Source organism: Mus caroli, chromosome 3 (genome assembly GCF_900094665.2).
Source record: "Mus caroli chromosome 3, CAROLI_EIJ_v1.1, whole genome shotgun sequence".
In the NCBI taxonomy this organism is placed as follows: domain Eukaryota; kingdom Metazoa; phylum Chordata; class Mammalia; order Rodentia; family Muridae; genus Mus; species Mus caroli.
The window spans coordinates 112552461-112578276 of NC_034572.1; the positions used below are offsets into that span (position 1 = coordinate 112552461).

The 25816-nt window shown below is 37.5% G+C and overlaps 1 protein-coding gene across 1 annotated transcript in view; it reads left to right on the top strand.

Annotated features, from left to right (window-relative positions):
• The window catches only part of Dpyd (dihydropyrimidine dehydrogenase), an 849196-nt gene that overhangs the window by 355131 nt on the left and 468249 nt on the right, over positions 1-25816 (top strand). The window contains exon 12 of the mRNA XM_021158977.2: positions 21739-21923. Coding sequence (XP_021014636.1) covers positions 21739-21923 — 185 coding nt within the window. The remainder of the gene's footprint in view (positions 1-21738; positions 21924-25816) is intronic.

Consider the following 25816-nt stretch of genomic DNA (forward strand, 5'->3'; position numbering starts at 1 on the left):
AAGTTGTGCATTTAGAGAGAAAAAATGACATCCCCTTTTTCTACCCCAGACCTTGTTCCTTTACAATTTGGCATATGGTTATCCTAGGATTATCATGTATGTGATACACATTCTAATGCATTCGCCAATAACTGGTGCCTCCAAGTACGAGGCTCTCTTGTCACTTTTCCTCCCTTCTTATTTCCACGTTTATTTTGCATAGTAAGTAGCATGCAAACACAGGAACATTCTTTCACACCTTGTTCGGCTTTCTCCATTTGACAATGTTAAATATTTCTGTTTGAAATGCTCCTCTCCAAGTCACTTAACCTTCCTAAGGTTCAGCTCTTCATCTATCAAAACAACAAGAAAACCAAGCACAATCAAACCGTCTCTGTCTACCTTGCAGGAGGACTGTCAGAAATAAAATGAAATAATGGGGAAGTGCTTGGCAAAGAAACCATAAACAGACTGTAGCTGTTATGCCATTCCAAATCCCTGTGTTTTTCTTTTGGTTATTTGTAAGCCTGTCACTGGCATCCTCCAAATTTTTTATTTTTTATTTTTTTATTAATCATTCCATTCATTTACATCTCAAATGATATCCCACTTGCCAGTTACCCCTCCACCAACCTCCCCGTTCCACATCTACCGTCCCCCTCCCTTTGCTTGTATGAGGGTACTCACCTATCCACCCACCTACCTACCCACAGATCCAGCATCCTCCTACCTGGGGCATCAAACCTCCCTGTGACTAAGGGCCTCCCCTTCCATTGCTGTCAGGCAAAGCCATCCTCTGCTACATTTGCATCTGGAGCCATGGTTTCCTCCAGTGACACTTTTCGGTTGGTGGTCTAGACTCTGGGAGAATTGGGTGGTCAGGCTAGCCTATGTTGATCTTCCATTGGGGTTATAATTCCCCTCAGCACCTTCAGTCCTTCTGCCAGCTCCCTGATAAGGTTCCCTGAGTTCAGCCCGATGATTGGCTCCAAGTCAGTTGCTGGCCAGACCTCCCCAGGGACCACCACCCTAGGTTCCTTTCAGCAAGTGCCTCTTGACCACAGCAACAATGTGGGGTTTAGTGTCTACAGACATGATGGATCCCCAGGTGGGGCCATTCCACTATTGGCCCTTCCTTCAGTCTCTTCCATTTTTTGACCCTGTTCTTCCTTTGGGCAGGGGCATTTCTGGGTTAAAAACTTTGAGATGTGTGGGTGGCCCCAGTCCTTGACCAGGGGTCATGCCTCTCTGCTGGAGGTGATTTCAACAGGTTCTATCTCCCCCTTCTCTGCACATTCTAGCTAAGGTCATCCCCATTGGGTCTTGGGAGCCTCATGTTTCCCTGGTGTCTGGAACTTTCTAGTAGCTATCCCCAGTTCCTCATCCTTCTTGTTGTTATTTTATAATACTTTCCAGGGACCAGGGATTGCAAGTTTATTGAATAGACAGCTCTCGAAAGGAAAAAAAAATAGTGAACAATTAAAAACAAATCCTCAATATGCTTAGCCATTAAAGAAATGCAAATCATAACTATATTGAAATTGTTTCATACCCGATCCAGAAACGCTGTCATCAAGAAAACAAAAAACAACAGATGCTGGCTCGACTATAGGGAAAGAAGGACCATATACTCCTCCTGCAAATGTAAACTGGTAGAGTCACTATGGAAACCAAAATGGACATTTCTGAGAAACTAAAACTACCACAGCATCCAGCTATCATCTTCCAGTATATGTGCCAGCAAGAGTCTGTTTCAGTGAACTATAGATATATGTGCATATCTATGTTCATTGCTATGATATTCACAATGATTATGATTGAAACAAACTTATTTGTCTTACAATTGAGGAATGGACACACACAAAAGGTAGAATTAAGTGCAAGGTGTCAAATTTAAGTAAATTCATATTTATATTTCATCCCCTCTAACCCCACCAGCCAACCTGGTAAATGTGAAATGTCTATGTTGTTAGTGAATTTTAATCCAGAAAGAACCCTTTACTAAGTTCACATTTCATTTTTCCATTGTGGCACTAAAGTCAGCCTTGTCCTCATATTTTTAGAAAACAGGAAGGCACATTTTATAGCTCTCCAGATATACTTTACAAGGAGATTACTGTGGCCCAGGCCATGGCCTCTGCACCCTTTTCCCTGTTCCTAGCCATCAACAGCCATCCTCTCATCCTTTTTAAATGCCCACTTGTAAGAGACATGTATCCAGTGTTCTCCCTATTCATACAATATTAATAATTCTGATGATAATTCCAAGGAGCTTCTGATAATCAAGTCAGTTTGTTTAATTTTTCTGAGAAAAGTTAAACAATACATTTATTCTCTGACAATACGTTTTCTTATCTTTTTGGCATAAATTATTGCACTCAGTATAATTCAATGATTATTAGACTAGTTAGATCCTATGTACTTACTGTATTAGCTCCAACATGAGCTCCAGAGCCAGACTCCTCATATGGAAATCTGGCTCCATCTCTTCTTGCTTCCTCTTAAAAAGTTTCTTTGAACTTCCCAGTCCATTGTCTAAGGAAGATAAATTGGTATCTACAACCTAGTATCACTGTATAAAATAAATAAAATATCTGTGAAACATCTATGCACCGAGTTTTAGTATCTCATAAAAATTAGATATTATTTTTATTGTATAACAAATAATATTTTAATGATTAAATCAGGTTTTATTACACATTTATTATAAACTTTTCCCAGACACAAAAGCATTTAAAAAGCATAGTGTCATCAGTATCATATAGCCTCTGTCAACCTTCCATGAAGCAGATGCTTTTAGATTTATAATTTTTAAATGAGAAATATTTAATATATTTTGTTGGTTTTAGTCATGGAAAAATGACTCCCTGATTTTAACGGTCATAACATTTTAAGATATTTTATTTCCAAATATGAAGTTTCCTCAGAGTACGGGAACAAATTTGCTTTATGCAAGTTCCTAGTTGCACAAATATCCATTTTGTATTTTCAAAAACCAGATATTTGAAGAGCAAAGCAATTTAAGTCACTTTGGTTTTCCAGCTGAAAACAGCTTTTATTAGTTTATATAATCTAAGGGGAATGCTCATTTTTGAGATGGAACAGAGAAGCACCTCTGAGGATATCAAACTCCTAAAAAGTATGAGGTGATATGAGTTTAAAGATGCAGAGCTTAGAAAGGAAGGTAGCACAGAAGGTCTTATCTAGCTAGCACAGCTCAGGGAGCAGGAGCTTGGATCCCCTGCACTGAGGGACACAGCCAGCGAAGCTGACCTCCAAGGGAAGGAGTTTATACACAGCATCAAGGCCTATAGTTTCCGCTCATCTCAGCAGGAACTAGAGATAACAAGCACAATGCCCAGATCTTTCTGAATCTTTAATGCAGCCCTTAGAAACCAACTCCCTTGATGGCATTAATTGCAATTAGTTGCATATGGGAGTTTTTTATGGGGGAGGGAGAAGGAAGGCTTTTAAATCACTCATCGATCTATTAGAAGGCCCTCAGAAAGGTCTTTGAAGCCTTATGGGAAAGTCAAGCTTTCTGTGGACACCACTTCAAGTGTGGCGTTGATTTCCCCTCCTCCTCAGGGAGAAAAGGTGCAGGTCATGGCTTAATTGTATTTATTCTGACAGTCAGAACTAGAAATTGACAGGCAAGAAATGATGTGCCTCAGATCTTAGCAAAGGGTAGACTCTGGAGTTTTTCTCGAATATGTTCATCTTTTCTTTGTTGGGAGGAATTCTATATTATTTTCATGTGAGCTCAAGATGGGTCACAAACCCAACAATTAGAGTTATTAGTATTTCAAATGACTTGAAATAAGGGTTTGTCTTATTTTACAGCATAGTAAAATATAGTTTATTGAGTAACTCACCAACAGAAGTGGAACACTACGATTTTTCCATTACACCATATTTGCTGTTCATTTGTGTTTTTATTACAATATTTGGTGTTCCAAATGACAAAGGATCTTTTCTAGAAATTGATGGTGACACTGACGGGAAGTTTATTTGTCTATCAAGTCTTTTTGACTTCCAGGTTGCTTAAATCCCCTTCTCCATTACATAAGGCTGAAGAAGGATGATAAAGGATGAAGTATCAACTTGAGAAGCTATCATCATTAGTCAAATTCACTATATTGTATTTATCTTATAAAATATGCAATAAACTTCAAAAAAGCACATATCACTGGATTTAATTGCTAGGTAGGAGAATAGTTTTAGCTATTGCAAAGCCTTAGAGGAACTGACTTCCCAGTGACTAATACAGGAAAGAGAATTGGAAATAGTCATGAGCAGCAAAGTGGTCAGAACAGCCTCAATACTAGATATATTTTCTTAGAATTCCTTGTCTCGATGTTTTCTCATTTGTATTTTTAAAAGGTCTAAAAAGTGTCTCAATGATGGTAAGCTTTGGTTCCGTCATTCCAGGTGATTGTTTACTTAGTACGTTCTGACAGCCTGCTGTCTCAGACTCTGGGCTAGTGCTGAGGAGAAAGTGGAAAAGGCATGTGCACAGTGTACTTCCAGAAATGCAGTTTAATAAAAGAGAACCCCCACTTAGAATCAAGGGATTTGGAAGGAGTTTAGAGTCCCAAGGTACCACAGAGCAGACTGTGAGTACTTATGAAAGCTTCTTAGAGGAAGTGAGTTAAAAGTTGAATCTAAAGGATGTGTAAAAGTTCCCAGGTAGAAGGGAAGTGGAAGGGAGGAAAGAAAGCCACAAGAAGGTTAGCAATGTGCTTAACAACACCTTGTTAGATTAAGTAGTCATTTTAGAGTCATTTTAAAAAGCTGTTTAAAAGGTACACCTTTAGAGAGTTGTCAGCAGTCTACACACATCATGCATGTTCTTATGAAGGTATAATATTTTCACTTTCATTATAGCTTTATTATTTTATACTCTTTATCATGCCGTCTATTATTCATCTCCTTGCAATGCACAATTGTTGAAGAACTGCTGGAAGCCCATCCATCCATTCACACTTCAGACATGACTAAAAGGGAGTCTTTGTCTATCAGCCTATTAGTAAAAATTATCAAAGACACATTGCTCCAAATATGATAATCAAATCTGGAGTGGGTTCTGCAAATGAGTAGACACTTCCCTGTTACATGGACTATCACATACAAAAACATGGGCTGGCAAGATACATTCTTTTTTAATTTAATTTAATTTTTAATTTGTTTTTACACTGAATATTCCATTCCCCACCCCTCATCCACCCTCTGTCTGCTCCACATCCCACATCTCCTCCATACCTCATCCCGTCTCCGCATGGATACCCCCAACCCCATCCTACCTGACCTCTAAACTCCCTGGGGCCTCCAGTTTTCTTGTTAGTTAAGTGCATCATCTCTAAATGAACACAGACCTGGAAGTCCTCTACTGTATTGTGTTGGGGGCCTCATATCAGCTGGTGTATTCTTGAGGTCAGGCAATGGGAAAAAAGTCAGCCAGCTGAAACAGATGAAATGGTTATATAAGGATAGGAAGTAGTCAGGGATGACAGGAAATTTGGCTACAAATGCCTGTTGAGTCAAAGGAATACTAAGTCAAAGCATACTAAACTAGGGGTTTTGGGTTTTGTTGTTTTTGTTTTTGTTTTTATAATTATATATTTTAACTAACCAGGTGATAAATGGGTTAAAAACTGTGTATATTGAAGATACCTTTATCTTAAACAATATAGATGTTGCTGCTAGACACCAGTTCTGTCTTCTATCTGATTGCATTTTAAACTATATTATTCAAAACAGGATTTATAAGCCAAGAAGTAACCTCTGTTTGGTGATTCATATACACAGGCAAGTGGTTGTTTGTTGTTGTTGTTTTTATATAGAGACCTCCTATGTGAAATAAAATTAAAATTATTTACTCAACTGCAGGGTATGATGCAACAATCTAGAAAGAAGCTGCCATAATAATATGAAGAAAAGTCTGTGCATACAGGGTAGCCCCCAAGCAATATGGATAGAACTGACAGGTGCAGCATGGTGTTATACTGTGGGTACCAATGATGTGGTGCAATTTGATTATGTTTGCATCATTTGACACCTGAAAAGAGGGGATGAAACCTAAGAAAACAGAGAATGGCTGAAAACAAGCTTTTAGGATTTTTACAATAATTACATATAATATGACTGTCCACTTGTTTAAGACAACTCTTTACTATGTAATCAACGGTAGCATTGAGCTTTCTTATGTATGTTTGTGTCATTGTGGCTTTGATTGTGATTCCTCAGATGCTGTCACCATATGTGCTTTTTAAAGATGGGATTTATTCCTCTCCAGGAGCTCACCAAGTAGGCAAGTTTGGCTTGACAGTGAGCCCTAGAGATCACCTGTCTCTACCACCCAGTGCTGGGATTATGGGCATGAACCACCAAGAATTATCTTTTTTTTTTTTTTTTGGTTTTGTTTGTTGCTGTTGTTTTAAGATTTGCTTTAGTTTTTAAATAATTCTTTCAGTTAGTTGTTTTTTAATAGAATACATTTTTATTGTATTCTCCTTACCTTTAAAACTCTTCCAGATTCTCCCTTCCTGCCTACTTTTTGGTTTTTTTTGTTTGTTTGTTTATTTGTTTTTCTGTTTTGTTGTTGTTTTCTATCAAAGTCAGTTTGTACTTCCCAATTTTTTTTAGATGTGTGACCTTCTGATACAGCACAGTTAACTTATCAAAGGCTATGCTTCTAGTGAACACTGATCCTTCCTCTCCCAGCAGCAAAATATTGGAGTTAAACTAGGAGTTGCTCCTTGTATTCAGTTCCCCTTCCTATGCTGAGATTTGGTCAAGCTTGGACTCCCACAGGTCTTGTCCCTTATGCAGGTGCTCTGCTCTATCCAGAGACTGTTTCCTTATAGTCATCTACCATGAAGGGCTCTTGACATTGCTTTCCTTCTGAGGTTCTCTGGATGGATCACATGTTCACTTGCGTACAACAAAAGCCCATCATGGACAGAGCTATTTTCCTATTTCTTGGCCATCAATATTTCAGTCCTTCTTATATAGCCTCCAGAGTGCTAGTACTACCAAATGTTGTACCAAATCCAGGCCCATTTGCCTGTCTTTCACTGTCATATCTTATTTATTAGGGTAGGGCTATTATTCAACAAATGGACTGCCAAATAAAAGTTGTTACAGAAATTTCTTATCAAAGTATGATAGATGAATATGGTAGAATTTATTTTGGAGTTCTAACAGCATCTCTCCTGCCATACTATGACACTTGTATTTGGTGATGGCAAGTATCTTGAAGCCATGACAAGATGCTTTTATTAAATGGGACTATGCTTCCTACTTTCCATAAGTATGATCTCTCACACTATTTTACTTTATAATTCCTACAAATGCTAGTTGGTTGGCTCAGTGATGAGAATAAACCCATCCTAGTCTATTCTGTGCCATGCCTTGATTTAATTATATTTTGGACAAGAAGTGCTCCCAAGAGACTAATAGGAAAACTGTATCCATTTTCTTAAAAATTGCCTTTTTATCAGAAAGATTTTTTTTCCTAGGTAGATTTATTATCTTTCTATTATAAATATTCCGCACAGGAAGAAGATGGAGTGTAGAATTGCATGCCAGTACTGGCATTTCTGCAGAATAACCACAGAGCAGAATGGAATCTTTGCACAGTTTTCCTTTAGAATTATTTTAAAGGGTGGAAGTGATGAGGAGGGAGGTCAAACTGATAACACTGTTGAAAGTGATTTAGCATCAACATCACATCACTTACAACTGCCTTAGACATCCGTTTGAAGCCCAACATGATATTTCTGTAATTATTTTACTTCCTTTAATAACTGCATAGGAATAGGTTTGTTTCCCCAGTGAATCGCTCTATTCAGAGCCTTTCCTTATCTTTATTTTCCAGGTTTCACTAGTACTTGATACCATATGCATTCTTACAGGGAGACAGTGGATAAATCAAATCAAAGTCATTTTCCATCAAATCAAAGATTACATATAAAAAGCAGAGCAGTGGTATGTAACAAGTTTTGTTGGGGGAAGGAGAGAGAAAATGGAAAAATAACGTAATTGTTTCAGAAAACTGAAATCATAAAATATAGTTAACGGTAGTCAACATATAGTGAATGTTATAGAAGCCTTGAACCTTATTGACAAGGTGTTATGATATTTTGGGTTTTTTTTTTAATACTGTTCACCTATAGTGTAATAAAATGTCATTCTTTTAAAAATAGAAGAAAGTATGTTTATTCATCAACAGTGATACAATTTAGAATTATAACATGCATTAAGACAAACAAATAAAAGCAAGATTCTTGGTGTTTGCAAATTTGTAACTTGTTAAAGTTTGAGGTTCTGGGACAATAAATAAGCAGCAACATAGTCTTGGATTCTTCAAAATTATATTTTAATGATACTTACTCCTAACAACCTTACCACACTATAATTTGAGTAGATAAAATGTTTCTTTAAAGAATAAAATAAAGCCAGGCAGTGGTGGCGCATGCCTTTAATCCTAGTACTTACAGAGAACTGTATCCTATAATAATATTCAATGAAAATATAATTTAAAATTAATTCATGGAATAGAATAAGATAACAGCCTCTAATGTAATCACAGATGACTTAAAGAATTTATTTTACATTGAAAATAAAGCAGTACTATTACAATCAATATTTTTCCAAAATGTTAAAATACATTAAGTTATTGTGAAGGGTAAAACCAAGATATAAAACTCAGTGAAATTATAAAGTGATAAATGAGATAGAATATTTACTAATATTGTGACTAATATATATTTTGTTAAAAAATTTGATTTATATTCTTTGTTCAGTAGATGATATATAATAAAGGAAATGCTAATCTAAAGTAGGCTTAATATAAAATTGAATTAATATAAACATTGGTTATCATGTACATTTTGAATAACAGAAAAATTGTGTTCAATTGTATTCAATATTTATTGCCACTTATACATGCTACTCAAGTCCTATGCCATATTCTGATATTTCTGAGTAAAGCCCTGAATTAATTTCTTCAACCATCTATGGGTCTTTTCCAAAGTCTTCAATGATTGAAGGTACCCATCACTTTTTTTATTTATATAGCCACAATTGTTAGAATATTGTTTTAGTTACTTTTCTCCTGCTGTGCTAAGTCACCATGACCAATTCAACTTATAGATGAAATAACTGACTAGGTCACACTGTTAGAGAGTGAGTCCATGGCCATCATGTTGGGAAGTATGGCGAAAGCAAGCAGACATGAAACAGGAGCTGAGGGCTTACATCTAATCCATAAGCAGTAGGCAGAGAACTAGCTAGGGATGATCGGGACTATTGAAACCTCAAAACACTCTTCCAGGAAGGCCACAACCCCTCCTAATGCCTGTCAAACCATTCTACCAACTGTAGACTAAGCGTCCAAATGCAGGAGCCTATCAGAACTATTATTATTTAAACTATCACAAATGGTTAGATATTACAAAGTTCTTTATTTTTTTCAAAGGGATATTTACTTTCATAAACAAATGTTCCCATATGAATAGGAGTGGCAAGCATATGGTAATATGTTTGATAAAATCTAGCATAAGCTCTCTGGCCTATGTTTAGTATGGCCATGTTTCTTCACCCTATATTTAGATGTTGCTATGATCAGAAGTTCCAGATCATCTGCATCACTGTATAACCCTCAAATTTTAAAATCCATCTACTGTCTCCTCTGACTGTGATAGTATAACCAAATGCTGTAGTTCAATTTTGACATTTTCTAATCTGTCTTCCTACATTCCTGTGGGTTCTAACTCTCTGCAATCTCTTTCTCTATTTAATAAGATTATACCATCCTGTTAGGGTCTTAACTTTCAAGAAGTAAATATGACATCCTTGTATACTGGATTGTCCAGCCAAGAAGAAGAGGAAAGTCATGTAGTTGTGATATTGCCAATAGGTTGACAGTGGCTTGAGGAGAACCATATAAACTGCTGGTGTGAGACACAAAGTAGAGAAATGGCTTCCTACTGGGAAAACCATATAAAAGTATGTCAGAGTAAATGATGTTTGAAGTACAGCCTAGTACTTGACAGAAAGAATGGACAAGCATCATAGGAGTGATGTCACAGCGACACAGAGCAGTTGCACTGCTGCACTCACTAGTTCCTTTGGCTAGATTGTAAAGCATGTCATCAGAAATAATAGTGTTAAGTTTTACAAAGCATATTAGTGCAAATTAATGAAGTATTACCCAACATTGGGTCACGGCATCTGGATTTATTTCAGAGTTAGTGGGTTCTGGTGAGCTTAAAGGACAGGAAAGCCATGCTTCTTTACACAAATGAGGAACATTCAATTCCATATGCATCCTTCTGGATTTTTCCTCCTATCTTCAGCTTTGTTTCTGGCCTCACCTGTTCTCAGTTATACTCACAATACAATTGCAAGTTCAGTTTGATGATATTTTTAATCCAGAGTCCCAGGTACTATCTCTACAGCAATAACTACTCATGGAAAGAATGGGTGAATAAATGAATAAAACAATAAATAAATGTTTGGATCACAGAATTGTATTAATTGCTTCATTTTAAATTATTTTTAATAGGAAATTCATAGTAAATTCGGACCATGTCTTGTGAGCTCCATGGAGCCCAGCAAGCTGACTCTGTTGTATGACACTGGACACTTCTGTGTACATGAAAACCTGTGATTCATCACTGCTCCATGCTTCACTTATGGGAAACACTAGTGGATTTTATTCGTTGACAGAAATCTTGTCGTTCATTCTCTTGTTTCAAACCTGACTGTAGTTTCTTTGTTTAGGATACAGTTCTTGTAAAGAGAGCTTAGGTCATGACCATGCCTTTTCCTCACTGCTTTCGCCCTTTCCTTACACTCTATTCCAAAGAGCATCCCTTCTGAAGTTCATGTTCTGTAGCCTCATGATTGAACATTCCATATTCCATCTTCTTAGAATATTGTGTCTCTGTTTTTCTTTTTTTTCCTCTTTGGTCCGTTCTTATCCATTTCCTAGAATAGATGTCATCTCCCTGCAGGTTTTCCTCTACCCTCCATACTATTACCATCTAAAACACCAATTCTACTTCTCACCACAAACTCCATTATCTGGAAATAGTCTTTTCCATGATGTCCTCCTGTTTCTCCATAGATATGGTTCCTTACTTGCTTAATGTTTATTTCTGTGTTCTATACTATATAACCCAAGAAGACTCAACACTTATCAGTGGTTTATAATAATACATACAGCAATATGGAGATCATGAGTATTAGACAACAAATATTTGCTAATTGCATAAATGCATTCAAGCCAACTCCTTAATTTGTTGTTGCTATTGTTGTTGTTGTCATTAAGCATTCAGTAGCCTACAAAGAGCACCTTATGTCTTTGGCACACCCCTTACCCTTAGTGCTTTTCATTGTGCATTATGTTGCTATTACTTTACTCCTTGTTACACACTTTTATTTGATACTTGCTAAAACTAATTCAATGGCTAAGAAATATTTTGGTTCTCCTCTAGCAAATGGGACTTTCTGATTTTTAGTCTGGTCATTTTGTGCCTGTTTCACATGCTTGACTTGATTTTTCACCTGCAATTGCATCTCTTCTTCCAAAATTTTAGATATCCCACGACTTACATCAAACACTCTAAGATATACATGTGTATCTCCAAGTTCCCTAGATATCTGTAATCTACATACTTAGCTTATTTTCTCTTTGATTTCATATCTTTAATGGGATCTTGGTAATTTATCTGTCTAATGATATTACTAAGATCGCTTACTATGGGACTCCAAGGAGATGGTATGTGACTGACAACCTAAACCTAGCCACATGCTAATAAAAGCACTCAATGGCAGCTTCCAATATCATCAGTGTAAACACACTAGAATACAGCTTTGGTCCCTACTAAAGATAATTTCCAACTTACTGAAAACTTAAATTGTGCCTGTATAAGGGAGCTATATTTTGAATTGTGTATTCACTTAATGTAGAAAATTTGTTTAAGCGCAATTCTACTATGTGTGTTAAATTTGCATTGATGTGTGCCTACTCACGATTGACAAGGGGGGGAAATCTGTAAGATGGATATCAAAAACTAACATTAATGAGCTGCTAAAGCTAAAATTACAGGAACTTATGAAATTGGTTAAACATAAAAACCATTAAACTGTTTACTGAAGCTTCACAGATACACTGCAGCTAATGAGCATTTCTGCTATTTAAATAAGCCCAAATTGAACACACATTACATGGATACATAATTAGTCATGGCAGTCAAATACACATAGACTTACTTTTAAAGCTCTATTTAGGAAATCTTTTCCATTTGATTTATTTTGTTAATTAAAATATTTTCTTCAGCATTCACTTTTATTTTAATAATATTGTTTTCACAAGTAGCATAATCTTCTTTTAGCTTTCTGTGTTTTTGTTTATGCTTTAAATGCAGCAAATGAGTATTTTATATTAGACATTTTTCTTAACCCCTTTCTGTAATTGTTTCTATCACTTGGTGGCATTATTTGGCATTTTAAAATTTTCTCTCACTGGGAATTACATGTGAAATATCTCAGTAGCCTATCGTTTTTCACTGTCTCATAATTATCAAGAAGTATTAAGCACCCAAATATGCATAGAATTATGATGATTATGGTCCAAATCAGATTAAAGGATGATCTATTCCTTCAAGGAGTTTGTGGTCTTAAGTAGATGGTAACATTGAATATAAATAAGCAAATCAAAGCACACCATTTGGGAATCCAACAGAGAATCTGAAAACAATCCCCATGTATTTACTTCAAGAGCACTGACCTCCTTGAGGAGATCTTTTCCAGAGAAAATGAAATCAAATCTTCAAGGAGTTCACAGAGTCTTAAATAGATGGAATTATTGTGGAGAAATAAGCAAATCAAGGTGAAGTGTTTGCATGGATTTAATTCTGAATTGATTAGTTGGTCAGTTTAGGAATGGAAATGAAGCTCCCAGTGGCATGCAAGGACAACAGAAGTTTTTTTCTAAAGGCTGTGGGTTGACAATTATCCTTTGATTTGACATGGGGAAGGCTCTGTATCCTGAGTGTGGTGGGTTTAGAAAACTAAACCCCTACTTTTACTCTCCCTGTATACTACAAACACAACCATACTGAAAATAATCCAGGCAGAGAAGTTAGGAAGTCAAATGGTTAAAGCAATTGAAAGGAGCCACACTCCCAGGACTTCCCTCTTGGTATACTTGCTATTCTAGAGACTTTCAAACTATTTGGTTTCCTCCCCACAGTGAGTTGAGACTTTCATTATGGAATTAAGAACTTCAAAAAAAATCTGACTGGTCAGCCAAGGCCCAATAATATGCAACATGCATGCTAACTAACTGGAATAAGAAACTCTAAGTTAACAAATAAAAAAAGAATAAAAACACTTAATTAGAATCTCCTTATGTTTCAGTGATTTTGCTAGACTCTGGAGAAGTGGATGATTTACATACAACACCCCCCCCCCAAGGACCTCAAGGAGTAAAGAAGACAGTAGGATAATGTATATGAAAGCACAAAATGGCTCCTTTCACAGATAAAGAACACAATTCACTGAAAAGATGATCTAGATGCTGTATCTACAAATACTCAAGGCTGGTGTTAGTTTTTGTGCCTCCACTATTCATCTGTCTGTCTTAGTTATACTGGTCTCCAGTGGGGAATTCCCAGAGACTATTCTTGGACCAAGATATTCTTGGATGAGTATCTTGACTTTTTCATATTCTTAGAGTCAGTATTAAAGAAAGCTTTGGGGCCATTTCTATTCAAATACAGTCTCTGCCACCTCTCGGCTATAAGGAGAATGACAGTATGTACCCTTGACATCTCGTTTGTGATTAGGATGTAATAATATGAAGAAATGGAGTATTAATGCCTACCAATTACAAAGAACCCATGAGTGTCAATTGATTTCCTTCACATTAAGTAAGGGCAGAATCAATAGGCTGCAAGAAGTGAGTAAGAGAAAACTTCAACAGATGGGTTCACAGATCTTGTTAACTGAACTCACAGTGAGGTTCTTGGAAACAAATGACTCAAAGATGATGCCAAGTTGTTTAAACGCTAATTTAATTGCATTGAAAAAAATGGAGAAGCATGAAAAGGAGGTACTGATAATTACAAAATATGATGGGGCAAGAGGAAAAGCGGAGGGGTATGATGGAAACCAAAACAAAGGACTCTCAGGTCAAAGACACAGTCATCTTGAAAGTTGACAAGAAATTATGACAATCAGTGTCACTGATGGGGGAAGAATCAAGGTTCCCACATTTCCATAGCCCTGAAAAGAAGAAATTTTGTGTCCAGTGGGCTCCTCACTTGGTCCTAAAGTATGATAACTCCTGAAAGTTGCAAGACTTGACAAGCTGGAATAAATTAACTATCTTGAAGAAACTCCTAAGAAGATTGTTTGGGATGCAAGCAAAAGTCTTGTACTCTTTCAAAATACAATATACTACGCATATATGTAATTTTGAGGAGATATCTGCCTTAGCGGTAGCAGTTAATGGTAGAATGCCAGGAGGTTGCATGGGTAACAAATCCATTCTTTAAAAGTCCCATGGCTCTTCTATTATTATTATTATTATTATTTTGGATTTTTATTAGATATTTTCTTCATTTACATTTCAAATGCTATTCCAAAAGTTCCCTATATCCTCTCCCTGCCCTGTTCCCCAACCCATCCATTCCCACTTCCTGGCCCTGGCATTCCTCTGTACTGGGGCATATACTCTTCTCAAGATGAAGGGCCTCTCCTCCCATTGATGGCCTACTAGGCCATCCTCTGTTATGTATGCAACTAGAGACAAAAGCTCTGGGGGGTACTGGTTAGTTCATATTGTTGTTCCTCCTATAGAGTTGCCAGACCCCTTTAGCTCACTGGGTACTTTCTCTAGTTTCTTCATTGGGGGCCCTGTGTTCCATCCAATAGATGACTGTGAGCATCCCATGCTCCACTATGTTCATAACAGCCTATTTGTCCAGCCAGAACCTGGAAAGAACCCAGATGTCCCTCAACAGAGGAATGGATACAGAAAATGTGGTACATTTACACAATGGAGTACTACTCAGCTATTAAAAACAATGAATTTATGAAATTCTTAGACAAATAGATGGATCTGGAAGATATCACCCTGAGTGAGGTAACCCAGTCACAAGAGAACACCCATGATATGCACTCACTGATATGTGGATATTAGCCCAGAAACTTAGAATACCCAAGATACAATTTACAAAACACATGAAACTCAAGAAGGAAGACCAAAGTGTGGATATTCTGTTCCTCCTTAGAATGGGGAACAAAAGAACCACAGAAATAGTTACAGAGAAAAAGTTCAGAGCTGAGATGGAAGGAAGGACCATCCAGAAACTGCCCTACCCAGGGATCCATCCCATAAACAATCACCAAACCCAGACACTATTGCATATGCCAGAAAGATTTTGCTGACTGGACCCTGATATAGCTGTCTCTTGTGAGGCTATGCCAGTGCCTGGCAAATACAGAAGTCCCATGGCTCTTAACAGCAGGGGAATGGATAGCAAAGCCATCACTTGAAAGGTCCATGGCTTTTAACAGGGTTTAGGAGTGGTGAGGGGCATTTCTTAAATACTAGTGAGAAAGAAATGAGGCATCTTGGGTATTGATGCAGCTCCTTTTAGTTTTGGCAGTGTAAAGAGATGTGGACTTTCCATGAAATATGAGACAATGACATTTCTTGAACAAGGGAAAAAAAGACTCATCAGGCTTTGGAAGCAGAAAAAAGCAACGGTCTATAAGGTACCCATGGGGAGGGATACCTAGCAATTATGGAGGTCACTAGTTATTATAAAATGGATGAAGCAACAGAGCAGGATTGTGATCTCAGTTTAGATGTGATAATTTAGAAGGGACAGTAGACTGTGCAGATTAAAATCGGACAGGAAGTGTAGTAGCTTGAGAGAGTGTGGCCCTTGTAAACTTGTATAGTTGAAAGCTTTAACTCCAGTTGGTGGAACTATTTGGGAAATGATTAGGAGGTGTGGCCATGTTGGAGGAGATGTGTCATTGGGGATGAACTTTGAGATTTCAAAAGCCCATACCAAGCCAAGTCTTTCTTGTTCTCTCTCTTCCTTCAATTTGTGAATGAAATGTAAGCTGTCTCAGCTGCTCCAGCCACCATGCCTGCCCTTCCTACTGTCCTATTCCCCAACCATTAGCCATACTCACCCCTTGAAACTGGAAGTTCTCAATTCATTGCTTTCCTTTGTAAGTTGTTTTTGTTGTTGTTGCTGTTGTGTCTCTTTAACAATACAACAGTAACTAAGATGAAAGGAGCTGAATAGAGGAAGATTTCAAAGTAGAGTTTGAGCTCATTTTCATTGAGATCAAGGTCAGGGCTATGGTGACTATAATTTCTAATGGAGAATGCACAGTGGACTGGATTTTATAGACTCATGAAGAGGAAAGTTTAGAAATGGAACATACATACAATCCTGAGAACAACACAAAAATGGAGAGAGTATAGTCAGAAGAGTTTTTTTGTACATGTAAGAAGAGAAGAGGTTAAAATGCAGATTAATTGACAGATGCTACAGAAAGATGACAGGGCCATGGGATTTGGAAACCAAATAGGCCGAATTTGAATGAATAGACAGAATGGAAAGTATCATTGAGTGGTGAGAAAATGGGAAGTCTGCATCACGGTAACAACGTGGATAAAAAAGAGGTGGTTATAGCTATGAGAGGGGGAACATGTCAAAATCCAAGGTTTCAGAATCGGTGAGGCAAGCCGAAAGTTATTAATTCTATTTTGAGCAGAATAAGAAATGACACAGCAAAAGGACTTGAGAAGAGGAAGAAAGATGGGGAGTCAAGGGGATTTTCTTAGGGTGGTTAAAGGGCAGTGGCAGTTCCTTACTTCTGCCCCCATTGGCTCTGGAGACTACATCCCAATAGTGAACTTGGGGGTATGTATGCGTACCAGGAGCCTGCTCACCCAACATGGTGCTCTCAGCTGTTGAGGGTGGTTTCAGTTCCACCCCTTGCTTTCTCCCAGCTGTCCTTCTTCTTAAACAGAATTCTCAGATCCTAGCTCTCTGAATTAGAGTCGTTTGATCTGCTGCAGATTTTGCTTTCTTCTCTGAATCACTGAGATGTCTGCCCTGGCTTGCTTTCTTCTCTCATCATGCTTTGATCCTACTGGATCATCACGGCTCTCAAATTAAACAACATTCATGGGGATGGAGTCATCTACGTTTTCAGGATAATATTTCAGTATAAATCTTTTAGGATTTTTTTCTTCCATTCCTTTATAATGTCAAACTCTTTTAAGAACAGTAGTAATCCTTTCCATTATGATTTCTGCACTGTTGTTTTCCTTGTTTGTGGAGAATTGATTTATATTTATGTACTCAACTGTAATGCCTTCCACATCTTTTTTTAAATACTGAGAAACACACTTGTCAAATGCTTATGGTTTTCTCTTCTACATATATGACAGCGTGGTTATGTCAGTTTAATTGACCTTGGCAATCTGCATCTGCTGCTGATGTGTCCCTAAGGAATGGTTTTTGCAATTTTAAGTTGTGCCTTATTGAAGAGCTTGTGTGTCACAATACAATTAAGTCTCTCTCTCTCTCTCTTCCCCTTTCCCTCCCTCCCTCCCTCCCTCCCTCCATGACTCCCTCCCTCCATGACTCCCTCCCCTCTCTCTTCCTCTCTCTCTTCTCTCGCTCTGTATAATATATGTAAAATTTTGTGCATAACATTACATTGACTAAAAGTTCCTATTTCCAGACCATTTCTTGTTATAAAGCTACCTTGGAGTGCCTTTGTTTTTTAAATAAGCTCATTTGAACACAGTAGTAATTAAAGCAGAAAATTAACATAAATCTTGAATGTTTGGTATGAATTAAGGATGTTTCCGTTCTTTTCAAGACTGCATAAAATTCCAGGCACCATATCATTTAGCATATTTCTCGCTCATTTGGAGAATAATCTGGACTGTGAATAAGTATGTTCAAAGGCTTTTTTTCAAGTTTTTTGTTGTTGTTTTATTCAACTATGGAGCTGCTGGGACATATGCCTGACTCCATCAACATACAATTCCATGAAAATTTGTGGGGAGACTGTAAATGATCATAACAGAAAATGCCTATACCCTTCAAGACAGAAAGAAAAACATACAAGCCTTTATTAATATTCATTTAACACTTCATAGGAAATGGCAAGCCATTATTTGGTTTGCAAATGTAAACATACATTTTTCATCCACGTGGGCCCTCATCCCTTCTTAGCTGCATCAAGGCAGCAGTAATCTGCTTCTGAGGTTTGTTTACACTGAATTCCAAGTCAAATATATCAGCAGAAGAGTGAGTTGTCCATAGAAGGATGATTCCAATGATGCAGATAATAAAGATTCCCTGGTTATAGGCAGCAGAATAAATGGACTCCTCACTGACAAATTACAAAGCAAATGCACAGACATTTTCTCTATAAGAGTCCTAATTTGAAATCTAGATATGACACTTTAAGGTTTATAAAAGAAAAAGGGAAAGGAGGAAGAACAATGGCTATGGTTTGAAGCCCAATGAAGTTAATAATGGTAAGACTGAGGAGATGACTTGTTCAGTAAAGTACTTGGCACCCTGGCCTGTAAACCTGGGTTCAGATTCCTTATACACAATAAAAAGCTAGGGAGAGTCGTATCTGCTGAAACTGTAGTGCTGTTGGCTTGAAGAGAGGTAGAGCCCTCATGTTCATTGGTTCGCAAGTGTAGTCATATTAATGAGCTACAGATTCGGTGAGAGACTCTGTCAACAAAATGAGGAGATGACTTGTTCAGTAAAGTACTTGGCACCCTGGCCTGTAAACCTGGGATCAGATTCTTTCAACACAATAAAAAGCTAGGGAGAGTCGTATCTGCTGAAACTTTAGTGCTGGTGGCTTGGAGTACTATTAAGGGAAGGCCCTCAATCAATCTTTGGCATTCATATACATGGGCACACACGTGCACACACACACATGAGACATGCTCATGCATGAAGCTGAGAAAGGTATTTTGATATATGTATATTCAATGAAGTTGTGAATATAATATAAATATTTTATGTGCATAAATAGAGTCTACTGGAGGCGCTAGTGGTTTCTAATGGCAGGACCATTGTTCTCAGAGTGGCTGCTTGGTACTGCTGAAAGAAACATTTAGGACCTACTGTTAGCCCTGTTTATATTCATATGTCTTGTTCATTTTCTAATTTTCCAATGGCTGTTTTGTAGATACTAACAGTCTCAGCATTACATATTCAAACGTATACAAGTTTTCATTCTTTTGGATTATATTTCATATCAAAGCAGCATCCTCAATATAAATTTCAATAGCTTCACCACATAGGTCTTTCATAGGTGTTGTAGGGAATGATAACTAAAACATAATCTTTATTTTGCTCCTTCTCAGAGTGAAATCCAGTATTTTTGAGGCTATTTCTGTCAAAAATGCTATTAAATGTATAAAGGAGACCTGGAATTGATTTCCATTTTAAAACTTTCTTAATTTTAGTCTTCTATTAGGGCTAGAGTGTATCTAATTTTTAGATTTTATATATGATTATTTACAGTTACTGGCCTATGTTTCTACAGTGTATTGTATGTGCTGTTCAATGATACATTATGCTAGATTGAAGACTTAAGCCATAGTCACTATTGATGCTCTTTTTGCAGCTCAAGTAACTGTCAACAGATGGTAGTGATGATCTGTTATGCAATGGGGAACAATGAGAAAGGTCTCCTTTCATGTGACCTTTAAAGACATTAGAAAAATCTCAAAATGCCATTCTGCATTGAAAATAATTACATGAATATTTAATTTTACTCTTGATGAAAGGCGAAATAGCATAAGAAATACAAATAGCAGATTTTAAAATAGAAACCTGACTGTGGTAGCTATATATCTTGTGGACTCTCTTATTCACATACCCATCAATCCAGCCAAGTATTTTCTAAATTTCAAGTATTGTCTCACACACAGTAGTACAGATGCAAGCCACATATACGCATTTCTGTTTCTCTGGGCTCTACATACCTGTAGATAAAGCATAACTGCACTGGCCGAAGAATAACTATGTAGTCCTACTTTATATAGAATATAACATGTATAAAACAAGGATCATTTTTAATCACTTTGAAAGATTTTTGCACGTGAATGTGATATATCTACATCATTTCTACTCCTCTCTCTTGGGCCAGCAACTTTGTCTGATATTTGTGTCCCTTTAGCCATTTAGTACTGTTCCTACATGAACTTATTTAGGGCTGGCCACTTTAAATTGGGAAACATATCAGAGGTCTCATCTCCTGGGGAAAACTGAATGTTTCTCACTACTTACAGGACTGCTTGTAGCTCGTCATTGAGGGCTCTAGCCTTGTGATATATTTTCTATCCACATTGGCATGTTGGTTGCTGTTATAATTCTCTTCAGATCTTATTTAGACTGCAACATTGTTGAAAATTCATGGCTATAGCTTCCCTGTGATCTCCAGAAAACATATTGTCTGGTCTTCTGGTTCATCCATTCTCTCTGACCCTTCAGTCTTAGGAATACGGATTGTGTTGTAGATTCACTAGCTGAGGCTGGGCACTCCTTGGTCACTTACTCTATGAGTGCGAACAAGATTCTTTTTATGGTATCTCATTTTTTATATATCTTGGTGGGGGAATGATTAGGTTTTTGTGTTTGGACAGCATTTTTTGTCTACATTTGGTTACTTTACTATATAGTTGATTCATTTAACAATTTAAATTTCTATTTCAGGATCTCTCTCTCTCTCTCTCTCTCTCTCTCTCTCTCTCTCTCTCTCTCTCTCCTCTCCTGTCCTCTCCTCTCCTCTCCCCCCTCTCCCTCTCTCTTCCTCATCTCCCCCACAGGAAAAATAGTTCTTTTGTCCATATCTAGATGCTGTATTTAAAAATCATGACATGCCACATATAGATAACATATGACCCTGAACTCCAGCATATTTTTACTAGCATAGAGGCTCTTCATCTTCCAGACAGCCTTCATCTTTAAATTCTCACAACAACAATTGCAGAAAAAAATTCAATTATATAATTTTCTGTAAATTATCCCAACCCTTTCGATGACATCTATAGATTACTAGAGAATTCATTTAGCAAATAATTATATAAATAAATTAAGAGAATTTTTACAAAGAACTGAGGATAATATATGCATTTGCTGGCCTTTATGAAACAAAAGAAACACTTATTTTGAATCTGAAGCAGATACATACCTGAGTCAAATTATTTAGTAATAATGGTAAATAATTTGGTGACACTAGGATTTTCCCATTTTGCTTTATAAAGTGTCTTGTTATGAAAAGAAGAAACTGGCTCTGGATTCCAATCCATGGATCACAATTTCACCTGTAGCAACCAGGGACACTACTGGGGTGATGTGAATGGGAACAACTTCCTGGATGAACACATTTGAGGAAATTCAATTATATGGATTTCAAATACTTTCTTCATAGATTCAGCTCTCATTGTGTAGTGAACTAGTTATTTGATACTGCCCAAATCTTTTTTAATTTCCATATGTGAAGTATGTTTTTATAGTTTAAATAGTGAACTATTGAAGAAATTCACTCTGGTATTTCAATTAACTCATAATCTTTTCTGGTTTATTTAAAACAGTTGCTTATATGCATAAAATATGGTATACACATTTATATACAAATGTCTATTGTCTTTCCCCTTTTTTTCAGTGAAAGAAGCATTGAGTCCCATCAAGTTTAACAGATGGGGTCTCCCAGAAGTAAATCCAGAAACCATGCAAACCAGTGAGCCCTGGGTGTTTGCAGGTGGTGATGTTGTGGGCATGGCTAACACCACAGTGGAATCTGTCAACGATGGAAAGCAAGCTTCATGGTACATTCACAAGCACATACAGGTATGCATGTGTCATCAATATCACATTTTTATCATAAGTACTCTTTGAGTTTTGATATGAATTTAAGCTGGTTCATGTGCCTATATGAGTCCACAGTGGGAATCCTGTCTTAGCCCTTTCTGACTTATAGCCTTGGCTTGGGTTTCTTAACCCAAGAACTGGGTTGACAGCCAGAAATCCCCATTGAGCCTCCTATCCTTACTTTCTACCAATGATGGGGTTATAGGCACATGGAACCATCCAGCTATTTCACAAGGTTTCTGAGGAATTGAACTCAAGTCCCCCATGCCTGCATGGTGAGTGCTTTTGCCCAATGGGTCATCTCCCTAACTCTGTATGAGCATTTTTAGAAGTTGTATATGTACATATCAAATATGTACATATATATGTTTTACTTGGATACAACTTTTAACATGAAGACTGGGTAGTAAAATTATTCAGCTGATTGAAAATGCATTATGTATTTCTATTAGTGTAGTGCTAGGAAGGTGAAACCTTGTTACAATATATTTGCCACAGCTTCAGTAAAGGAGACTGCATGTGTCTCATTTGATGATACCCACAATGATAGGAGCTAGAATCTGATTCATAGTGAAGCTATGCAGACTAGAAAGCTATTTGGTCTATCCATATGGACCAGATGAAGTCATATTCATTTCCAAAGTTGGTGTACATAAACCAGCAGAAAGCAAAGTATTGAAAATCGTCAGGTAAGTTGCTAGGTTTTTTAACTGAATGGTTTTATGATGAGATAGAACATGAAAAACTGATGAAATAACAGAACAAGCTCTGGTACAGTGACTTTGTGGTGGAGGAGAAGAGAAAGGTTAAACAACTAAATCTTAGTTTATCCTTTTTGTAGACATTCTACTTTATTTTTATTCTACAATTTGATTAGATTTCCCCATTTATATAGAAGTGTTCCTAGATGAGTTCATTTTATTAACTTCAGTTTTAATAATTTTGTATAGTTTATTATTTCTTTTATTTTTGAGATTAAGATATGATTACAAAATTTCCTCCTTCTTGCAAACCTTTGTATGTATCCTTTCATCATCTTTTTCAAATTCAGGGCCTTTTTTCATTCATTGGTAAACTCATACTCACTAACACATATATACATATATATTCATAAATATGTGAATACAACCTACTCACTTGCTTTCTTATTCAGGAAAAATATACAGTTATTATAGACCCCCTTGAATTTCTGCTTTTTGTTTGGTTTCCCTTAATGTTTGAACAATGCTCTTTTCCTTCTAAGTTTCTCTACCCTTTTTCATCCCTGCCATGACCACTTCGTTTGAGTTTTCCTTTTTCATCTTATACATTTCATCTTATACAGGCTGCCTTGTTTGGCCTTGTGTTTGTTTGTGTGTTTCACTGTTCTGTGTATCATGATTTTCATGCTTGTCACTTATCTCTTCCCACCTCACCCAGAGCATCTTCAAGTAGCAGACCTTAAGATATTGAATGTAGACCTTACCGTGGTACCCCTGAAATTTAGGACTCAAAAAATAATTGAAGTGAACTATGGATTTTGCAGTGAAAAAGATTATGATTTAGGAAAAATTTTACCATTGACAAACCTTAATTTAAAAGTTGTCTACAATATAGTCATAAATTAAAAGGGAGTATCTGTACAAAAAGAGAGTAAAAGACTGTTTTAACAAGTAGAAGGCCAGGCCGTGGTGGCGCACGCCTTTAATCCCAGCACTTGGGAGGCAGAGGCAGGCGGATTTCTGAGTTCGAGGCCAGCCTGGTCTACAGAGTGAGTTCCAGGACAGCCAGGGCTACACAGAGAAACCCTGTCTCAAAAAACCAAAAAAAAACAAGTAGAAGAATCCTAGGTCCCAGAAACAGCAACTTGGTGAGTGGTCAGGTTTCTGTCTCTGTAAAGATGACAGGACAATGCTTACAAGTCATATGGCCTTTGTTTGTTTTAAAACTACCTTTTCTTAAAATTTTTGAAAAACAAACAAACTAAACCTCACAGAGAAAGCTCCTAAAGACAGTGCCCATGCATGGGCAGTCTCTTATTTAAACTGCTGTCCTGTGTCATCCTACATTTTAATTTACTTATTCCACTGTTACTTTTAGATTACTAGGAGTTTTCACACACTACTTTTCCTGCATAACTTCTTGGTCTCTATGTCCACATGGTCACTCTATTATCCAATTATATTTCAGATATGTTCACGTGTTCACACTTGTTGCTAATCTGTTTATATATTTCAGTGTTTATCTTATTCATGGGGATTTCCAACCTCCAGCTGAAATCTGTTGCCTTTAAACTCAACATGCCTTCCCTAATCTGTCCTAGCTCTAGTTCTTGTTCCTATGTTCAACCCACTGCACAAGGACCCAGTTAGGAGGGTTTTTTTAATATTAAATTACTCAGGCTAATAAAATTTCAATATTAAATTGGAACTCAACATAATGCTTAGAGATTCTTAGTGATAGCATTGAAACAAATGGAATCATATTTAATACTATACACATAGAAGTGATGTTTTGTTTAAAAAATTAAGAAAAAAGTACCATTAAAAAAGACATACATTAGCCAGGCGGTGGTGGCATACTTGGGAGGCACTTGGCACTTGGGAGGCAGAAGCAGGTGGATTTCTGATTTCGAGGCCAGTCTGGTCTACAGAGTGAGTTCTAGGACAGCCAGGACTACACAAAGAAACCCTGTCTCGAAAAAAAAAAAAAAAAGACGTACATTAATACTTGAGAGTACATTTTCTCTTCATAACATAGCAGTGTTATATATACCCACATTTAAATGTTATTTGAGTCTTATGCTTTCTTTCCCTATTCATATCTCCATGATGCTATTTTTTTCTTTTTTTCTTTTTCTTCCTTTTTATTCCCCTCCTGGTCCATCCTCTGACTGTTCCAGATTCCTTATCTCCTCCACACCCTCTGTCTCCAAGGATCCACCCACCTGCCCCCTACCCCACCAGACCTCTAAACTCCCTGGGGCCTCCAGGTCTCTTGAGAGTTAAGTACATTTTCTCTGATTGAATCCAGACCCAGCAGTCCTCTGCTGTATTTGTATTATGGGCCTCACATCAGCTAGTGCATGCTGCCTGTCTGGTGGTCCAGCATCTGAGAGCTCTTGGTGATCCAAGTAAGTTGAGAATTCTGGTCCTCCTACAGGGTCACCCTTCTCCTCAGCTTCTTCTAGCTTTCCCCTCATTCAACCGCAGCTTCTGTACACTGGTTGGGTGCAAATATCTGCATCTTATTCTTTCAGCTGCTTGTTGGGTCTTCCAGAGTACAATCATGCTAGGTCCCTTTTTGTGAGTGCTCCATAGCCTCAGTAATAGTGTCAGGCCTTAGGGCCTCTCTTTGAGCTGGTTCCCACTTTGGGCCTGTCACTGGACCTTCTTTTCCTCAGGGTCCTCTCCATTTCCATTCCTGCAGTTCTTTCAGAGAGGAATACTTAAGGTCAGAGTTTTGACTGAGGATTAGCAACCCCATTCCTCACTGGATGCTCTTTCTGCCGGAGGTGGGCTCTACAAGTTCCCTTTCTCCACTGCAAGGAATTTCATCTAATGTTCCTTCCTTTGAGTCCTGAGAGTCTTTCAACTCCCAGATCTCTGGTACATTCTGGGGGGTCCCCCACCCTCCTACCTCCTGAGGTTGCCTATTTCCATTCTTTCTGCTGGACCTCAGAGCTTCAGTCCTTTGCCCCCACCCAATACCAGATCGTGTTTCCCCTCCCCTTCCCCAACCAGGTTCCTTAGGTCCCTCCCTCCACTCTTGTGGTTGCTCCCCCCACCCAGCCCCACCCCGTTCCTTCCTTCCTTCCTTCCTTCCTTTCTTTCTTTCTTTCTTTCTTTCTTTCTTTCTTTCTTTCTTTCTTTCTTTCTTTCTTTCTTTCTTTC